At 39.2% G+C, this 8929-nt stretch overlaps 1 protein-coding gene across 1 annotated transcript in view; it reads right to left on the bottom strand.

The window, feature by feature from the left end:
* Positions 1-1684: 1684 nt before the first annotated feature.
* Positions 1685-8929, bottom strand: part of CYP46A1 (cytochrome P450 family 46 subfamily A member 1) — a 57118-nt gene continuing 49873 nt past the window's right edge. The window contains exons 13-15 of the mRNA XM_074230890.1: positions 6172-6260; positions 3612-3678; positions 1685-2022 (exon numbers count right to left, since the gene is read on the bottom strand). Coding sequence (XP_074086991.1) covers positions 1879-2022; positions 3612-3678; positions 6172-6260 — 300 coding nt within the window. The 3' untranslated portion in view covers positions 1685-1878. The remainder of the gene's footprint in view (positions 2023-3611; positions 3679-6171; positions 6261-8929) is intronic.

The following is an 8929-nucleotide window of genomic DNA, read 5'->3' as shown; positions in this document are numbered from 1 at the left end:
CCCTATTAGAATATAAACACCTGGAGACCAGGAAATATATTTCTTTCTACTTGTATTTGTATTCACAGCACTTAGCATAGTTCTCGGCCTTCAGTAAGTACTCAATAAATGCTAGTTTGACCAACTGATTCCAGGACAAATGAACAAAAGGGGGAAAGTAAAGAATAAAATAGTTTACTTGAATTCTTTGTTCAAATGTCTTGCTTTTATTATATATATATATATAATATATATATATATATATAGTTAGTTAGTTAGTTAGTGGGGAGCCTTAGAAATGAGTTTTGAACCAGCAAACACAAACATCCATATAAACCTAATGTATATACATGTGCATATGCATGTGTGTCTATATACTTTTATATAGTTTACATAATATATGCATATATGTAGATAAATACATGTGTGTGTGTGTGTATACACACACACACTCAAAAAAGATTATCAGTCAGATACTGAATTCCTTGACTAGGAAAGGGGAGTTAGGATCTAGTTAGGCTTGTGTCAAGGGAATAAACTTGAGAGAAGTATGGGCAGTCATGGGAGGATCTAGAAATGGTTGGGGAAAGTATGAAATTTGCCGATTCCTCCTAGACCAATGTACCAAAAAAGCAAGGAAATGGAGCATTCAGTTCCACAGAAGGAAGCCAGGATACAGGTTCTTCTTTGAGGGAGCCAGTTTCTCATGAGCACCAGACAATGGAAAAAATATGAGAGAAATGGGTTACAGATAAATGGGAGTTTATTAACCATAGCACAGGGATTCTAAAATCTTCTCTAATGGAAGAAGAGAGAAAAGTAGTGGTTAAGGAGCTGGATGTAGATATGAACAGGAAGTAGTAGCTATGGAAGCGACTTGCCTCAGAAGTGACTTGGAGGATAAGATGGGAACTTGCTAGCTATGATGTTCTCACTCTAATATGAGTCGTATCAAGACAACTCCATATACCAGGATACAGCTAAGAGATTGGGTTGTGTCTCTGAGAAGTTAAATATAATGGAGAAGAGACCCTCAAGATTAGACTGACCTCATTCTTAGTGCCAATTTGTTTACCTTATTCCAAGATGATGGGAGATGGCATACATCCTAAAGACACCTCACACTCAGAGTATTCACTCAGCTTCGGGTTAAGGCTGGCTTATGAGAACCTAGAATAAGAAGGCCTGGGATTCAGTTTTTTGAAGTATCTAAATCATGATTTCTTTTTTAAATTGGTTCCAATGGAACAAGACAGGGAAGGAAGGTCTCTAACCCTATCCTTTAGGAGAGGTTGGAATCAAGGTCCCAGATTCCCAGGCCTAGTGATGGCAAAGTAGGCATTTAGGACAGAGACCTAAGGTATCAACTTGAAGGTTCTGTGGTTATGAAGGGTTAAGGTGCTATGGTTTATTCAGTTAGTGATGGTGGGTACAGAGTAAAATGGGTTTCAACTCCACTCGGAAGCCTGCCACTTACCCAGCCATTATCCATTAATTCCCTCATGGTAATGAAGAACTGAGGGACTGGTAGCAAATGTGAAAGCAAAACCACCCTCCATGCTTCTTTTACAAATAGGGGGTATTTAAAATAAATAAATAAATACATAAATAAGAGATGTTTAATTAATTTTAATTTTAATTAACTTTAAATTATCCTAATAGAAAGATTTTGTATTAATCTCTCTTTACTTTAGATTCCTATACCATGTCCCATTTCCCTCTGCAGTCCAGCTCAGGAATAGTCTTCCTGAAAGTAAGTAAGGGTGGTAACTAGACAAGGACTTAATTGATCTCCTTTGACTAGATTACAAAATTCAGATTTAATCTGAGTAACCTGCCTAAAGAAGGCAACAACAGAGGCTGAACCAGAGGCATCCTTCATGACCAGAGAAAATGTTCCTAATTTCCTCTGAGTTTGAAGGTGCAGACCACACCATCCTTGGGTCTCAGAACCACAAAATCCCAAAATCCAAAGTTCTGTCCTGGAACCAATTGAAACTCCAGTCTCTGAAGTAGTTTGGCCATCAGCACCTTCACCTCCATCTATACTCAAATAAAAAACAATAGGTCAATAACAGCCACTATTTTGCTGTTAAAGCTACTACCCAGAAATCTATCATATTGGGAAAGACTCACAAGACCCAGGTTATATCATTAGGCTGGGGAAAGAAGCCTCCAGTTATCACTTATTCTGCTTCTTCCCCGACTATGACCATGAAAATCCCTCTCTTTCTCTAAGACCCATGAAGCCCTCCCAAATCCCCCAGGGAAGTGATGTCAATCCTCTCAAATCTTTTCTGGTAAATTCTTTGTACCTGTTACTTAAGGCAGCTGGTGGCAGAGTGTTTAGAGTACTGGGAGGAAAGGGGGGAGGCTTAGAATCAAGAAGACTAGAGCTGATGATATCCAGCTTCAGACTCTAAGTAACCCTGGGCAAGTCACTTAACCTTTGCCTCAGTCTCTCCACCTGGGAAAATAGCACCTACCTCCAACTACTGTTGTGGGGATCAAATGAAATCGGAAATAACAATATAAATGCTTTTTACCTTACCCTTCCTGTAACACAAGGAATGTGTAATGGCAGATTATTGAAATTGGAACCAGAACATTTGGGTTCAAGCCCTAGCTCTATTACTTACTGGATGATGCTAGGCAAGAAAATTCAGCTAAGTTTCAGTTTCCTCTTCTGTAAAATGGGGATCCATGTCCTTCCTCACAGAGGAGGCATAAGAATTGAATGAGGTCATGTAGGTAAAGGGCTTAATAAAGTTTAATATCAATAGAGTTATTTGAATTCCTATTTTCTCTCTTCTACAACAGAGACTCTTTGAGAGCAATGATTATGTTTTATTCTTCATATCTCCAACTTTAATCAATACAGAGCTTTACACTGAACAAATGTTTAATATATGTTTGCTGAATATAAATCTCAGACAATTAGTCATACTCCTCAAAAAAGTTAAACTTTTTCAAAGTTAGAGAGATCATCTAGTTAAGTGTCCTCATTTTGAATAAGAAACTTCCCAGAGGAGGAAGTCATTTGTTCAAGGTCACAGAGCCAGGTCAATTCTCTGCCAGAAGCATAAATTCCTCCCTCCAATAAGTTCTTTGACCAGTGATTCCCTAACTTCTCTTTGAAGGGCACCCCTAAGGAAACGAGTCATTTAAAATCATAATAATGATAGCTGGACTTTATTTAGTATTGTAAGATTTGTAAAGTACTTTACAAATATTGTCTCATTTAATTCTTACAATAGCCCTGAGATGTAGGTGTTACTATCATTTTTCCCATTTCACATTTGAGAAAACTGAGGAAACTGAGGCTAAACGACTTGCCCAGCGTCAAGTAACTAGTAAATGTCTGAGTCTGGATTTGAACTCAGGCCTCCTAGAATGTGGTACAAACAATAGAATTCTAGGAGAGAAGGGAAGGGCAAATTGATCAGACATGATCCATTCTCTCTCTCTCCTCTCTCCTCTCTCTCCTCTCTCTCCTCTCTCCCCTCTCTCCCCTCTCTCCCCTCTCTCTCCTCTCTCTCTCTCTCTCTCTCTCTCTCTCTCTCTCTCTCTCTCTCGCAAGGCAATGGGAATGAAATGTGGAGGTAAGGTGGTAAATGACAGTCATTTGTTACCTGTGAAAAGTATTGCCCAATGCAAGATCTTGGCCCCAAAGAAAATGGAAAGTAGGTAAAATTAGGTCTGTAAAAGGAAAAAGATAGTTAACCACAGAATTGACAGTAGAGATCTGATTCTAGCACTCAAGTCAGGGGACACTCCCATATCAAAAGACTCACACATTATTATGGCAGGAAACTGTTTCCCTAATATCCAAGGGGAACAAATGATTCTAAGAAATTTATAGTTGGCAGGAGCCCCAATAAGGCCCAATTACAAAGGAATAGTTTCTGAAACACTTGAACCTTTTAATCCATAAGAAAGCATGAGATTCTAATTATGGATAACTATATTGTTAAGAATTCTTCCTTATCTTAGGTCACAATCTGCCTCCTGTTGCTGCTGGTCTTTCACTCTGTTCTTATAGTCCTTGGTTCGAATTCTTCTTCTGGAGCTTTATAGATTGAATCTAATACCTCTTTTCACATACCAACCCTTCAGATATTTGAAGAAGAGAATAGGGATGGCTAGGTGTCACAGTGGATAGAGCACCAGCCCTGGAGTCAGGAATACCTGACACTTAATAATTACCTAGCCATGTTGCCTTGGGCAAGCCACTTAATAACCCCATTGCCTTGCAAAGAGAGAGAGAGAGAATGAGAATGGATCATGTCTGATCAATTTGCCCTTCCCTTCTCTCCTAAGACTTCTCATGTTGTTCACCATGATCTTACCGTAAGCTGGCCACTGCTAACAGTTCTATCTGGAGATGGAAAGTGCAAAAGGTAAACTGCTCAGTCTGCTCTTCATTATTTTCTCCACTGCTGTGCCCACCAAACCCCCCAGTCCCTCCTCGAATTCACTGATGAAGTGCCACCTCAGATACACTCACTACCTACAGAAGAATCTTCACCCCAGATTTCTGACCTTGGGGATGATTTACAACATACTTCATACTTGATCCTGCCTCTTTCTTAAAACTAGCAAATGTTCTCCTTATTCCTGTGAATAAGAATCACTGTTCTTAGAGCTCCAGGCCCACATTATAAACTTCTTATTAAACATTTCCAACTGGTTGTCTGTTATGTAAACATCTCAAACTTAATTTGTCTGAAACAAAACTCATTATTTAACCTCAGAGCCAACCCTTCTCTGAAATTTCCTAAGATTACTACCATTGTTCCAAACATTCAGATTGAAGACCTTAGTACCATTTGTGACTTCTCACTCTCCTTCACTCCCCAAATTCAACAGTTGCCAAATCTTTCCAACTTCTCTGTCCTCTTTATTTCTGATACATTCAAGCCCTTGTATTACATCAGCTCTTATATTACCTATCTTAACTGCTGAATAAGCATTGCCTCAGTCAAACAGAGACCTGGCTCCTAGGGCCATCTCCATTTGTCCTGATCCATATTTGGCCATTGGGACCCAGATGGCTCCTGAGAAGAAAATGAGGCTGATGACTTAGCACACCATTCCTCCCTTAAAACCAATTCACTTACATGTCATAGCATCTCCTTGATGTCATACCCTTCTTCAAAATGAAGGACAAACAACAACTTCTTACATGGACTATTAAAATAGCCCTCTAATTGGCATTCTTGCTTCAAGTTATTTTCCCTGAATACATCCTAAATATAACCTTCAAATCAATATTCTGAGATAAGTCTGATCATGTCACCCAGTAAAACTACAGTTTTTTTTTAGACATACTTTTCTGTCCAAGAATAAGGTAAATCTAAGCATATTTATAGTCAATGGCAAAAAAAAAAGACAGGAGAGAGAGAGAAAAACTGAATATTTGGGGAGAGAGAAAGACAGACAGAGACAGAGACAGAGAGAAACAAATAGAGAGTCAGAGACAGAGTCAGAAGGAGAGAGGGGGGGAGGGAGAGAATATTATCACAGATACAAGTTCCTAGAATATGGGAAGGCAATGGATAGAAGACATGGGGAGTGCTTTGTTCCTTGGCAAGCAAAAAAGCCATATCATCTTTTGAGACTGGAGCAAAGGATGGGATGAATAGGTTAAGATCTTTCTTTTCCTTCCCTTTTTTCTTTCTATTTATTTTCTCTCTCCTCCCCCTACTTCCTCAAAAAAATAATAAAAAGCTTCAGTTGAGCAGACAAAGATAGGAGAGGATCTCATTATAGAAGTGAAGAGAGTGTGAAGGGGTCAGGACAACATGAGAGGATGGAAGGTAATACATTGTTTTTAGGTTTTTGCAAGGCAATGGGGTTAAGTAGCTTGCCCAAGGCCACACAGTCAGGTAATTATTAAGTGTCTGAGGTTGGATTTGAACTCAGATACTCCTGAACCCAGGGCCAGCCCACTGTGCCACCTAGTCGCCCCAAGGCAATGCATTTTTGACTGAACAGAGAATGCACTGAGAGAGTTAAGACTAGAAAGGTAAATATGCCCCTTTGAAATACAATAACAATGGCTTTCCAGTTCACAGGAAAATTTGCTTTGTATCATCTGTCACTGCCCAATCACTATTAGGTAAGAGTCAAATGAAATCATGCCTTCTTTCAAAAGAGTTTCTTCTTTTAATAATTTTAAATTGTACTTACTTGGAAACTTCAGGACTGAACCGGTCTGGATTAAAAGTCAAGGGGTCCTTAAAGAATATCTCCATCCTGCCCATTATATAGGTACTAAACTGTTGACAAAACAAGCAATCTCTGTTATTTCTTGTTCACAGACATCCACAGTTCAGCTACAATGAAATCACATCTGAATCAAAACCACATCATTGTCAAAAGTTGGACCAAATTGTAAATGGAGTGTTATCTATCTCTGAACAAAAATCTCTTCCAGCATTGAGAAATATGGGCTAAGAGGAGCTAAAAAAAAAATCATTAGTTAGAACTTGGAAATCAACTCACAAGCTAAAGTTTCCCTCTCTAGCAAGGATCTATTGTTGTTCAATAATGTCTGGCTCATAATGTCATGATTTCATTTGAGGTTTTCTTGGCAAAGATACTTGAGTTTACCATTTCCTTCTCTAATTCATTTTTCAAATGAAAAAAATGGAGGTAAACAGGGTCAAGTGACTTACTCAAGATCACAATTACTAATTGTCTAAGGTTAGATTTGAACTTGTAATCATCCTTACTCCAGACCTGACACTATATCCATTGTGCCACCTTGCTACCCAGCAAAAACCCACCTTGGAATAATTCTAGCAAGTTAACAATAGCATGACTCCAAAGACTTTTCAGAGCACCCATCACCTAGCCTGCTAATCATGCTGATTGAAATGAGTTAACACTGATTACTTCAGATTAGAGTTCATAGATCAATCATAGAACCATAGAATATCAAAGTTGAAAGTACCTGGCATCCAGATTCACTGAAGAAACCTTGGAGGTCATTGTTGTTTAGTAGAAAGTCAGAGGACCTAGGTTCAAATCCCTTCTCTGACTTAGTTCCTGTTCTTAGTTATCAAAGAAGACCAAAATGAAATCACTATGTTTGAGACAAATTATAATGTTTCCTACTGTGACTGATCAGATGGATATGAGTTCTGAATGCTCTACCACAGGTTGAGCACAAATAGTCCATGTGTACACCTGGGGTAGATACTCTAAACTTATGGGTGTCAGGTTTCCTTTGAGCTGCTTCAATTCTGCCCTTCTTATAGAGTGCAACCCCCTCAGTGATAAGGGCATGCCATGCAGGGAAGTCTTGTGCCAGTGTCTCCTATGCTGTACAATCAATTCCAAAGTTCTTAAGAGAGACCTTCAGGCTGTCCCGTTACAACCCTCTTTGAGTTCTCCATAAAAATAGTTTTTTTGGCAAGCATAGGTCTGACTTTCTAACAACATTCCAAACCCATCGTAGTTGCGCTCTCTGTAGTAATATTGGAATGCTGGTCAGTTTAACTCAAGAAAGGACTTCAGTGTCTGGTATCTTCTGCCAGGAGATCTTCAGAATCTTCGTAAGATAATTTAAATGGAAGCAATTCAGTTTTCTGACATGGCACTGGTAGACTGTCCAGGTTACACAGGCATATAGCAATAAGGTCAGCACAAGGGCTCTGTAGATCTTCAGTTTGGTAGTTAGTCTAATACCTCTTCCTCCCATACTTTCTTTTAGAGCTTCTCAAATACTGAGCTAGCTCTGGCATTGTGAGTGTCAACCTCTTTGTCAATGTGGACCTCCCTGGAAAGGATACTACCATGTGAAAGGTGAAGGTGTGCTTGTACTAATTTTGACTTAACAATCAGCACCAAGAAAACACAGGTGCTTCCCTCTCAACTTTCATGGTCCAAGGAGAAGGAACTTCCTGAGTACACTGAACTGAAGAATAATTGATCAAGGCATGCTCTGGAGCAGGGAATGCTGGGGAACATTCCTAGAAAACATGTTTTGGGGTCCACACCTGGGTCTTGGCCCATCCCTAGGTGTTCACTTCAAGACACCTGGAGGAAATGATTATACTCAGCATTTGAGGGTGTTTTGGCTGAAACTTGTAGATCATCGAGTTTGGTGGAGAGATACCATTGATCACTGAATTGAGTCTTGTAAACCTTGGACTTGTGCCACTTTCGTATGAGCACTATAAAGGTCTTACTTGGGAAAGTGGGCTTTGGAAGTCACCTTCTTCAGAGAGGGCACTCTGTTGAAGGGACTTTCCTAATCAAGACCTTGGAGGATGTGTTGTGACTCTTCTTCCCCAGCTATACAGATTTCCAGGTATTGGAGCCTCCTCAGTTGGGTAATTCTTTCTCTTATCTCTTATCTTTCCTTTTCTTTATCTATTCTGATGTTTTTCCTTCAAATATGTATGTATATAATTGTATGTCTTTTGGGTTATAAGTATGCTCACTTTGGGCTATAGTCTTGGGTTATAAGTATATTAGTCATTAAATTCTCATTTAAAGACTTAAGACAAAGAGAGTGTCATTATGGGACAGATTGAAGCTGACTAAATTAAAGGTCTGGCAGCATGTAACCCTTTCTGTTACAGTAAGTGAACTTGTACACAGTATTCAAAACATTTCCATTTGCTGTAACTGATGTTCCACATGTAGATGGTGTGGTATTAATTGTTAGACCAAAATGAGCACAAGCAACAGAGAATCGATCCATACTTTGTTGCATCTCAGTTTCAAAGGCTGCATTGAGTCATCTGCAAATAGAAGATCCTGCACCAACACTCCCTTGACTCTTGTCTTGGCTTGTAGACTTTTCAAGTTGAAAAATTTACCATCAGTGAGGTAGCTGACCTTGATGATGTGCTCATCCTGAGTGAAGGTGTCTGATAATATGGCTGAAAACATCATGCTAAGAAGCATGGGAGCAAGGACACATCCTTCTTTCATT

Source organism: Macrotis lagotis, chromosome 1 (assembly GCF_037893015.1).
Source record: "Macrotis lagotis isolate mMagLag1 chromosome 1, bilby.v1.9.chrom.fasta, whole genome shotgun sequence".
In the NCBI taxonomy this organism is placed as follows: domain Eukaryota; kingdom Metazoa; phylum Chordata; class Mammalia; order Peramelemorphia; family Peramelidae; genus Macrotis; species Macrotis lagotis.
The sequence above is the reverse complement of the archived record's forward strand: the minus strand, read 5'-3'. Positions and strand labels throughout refer to the sequence as shown.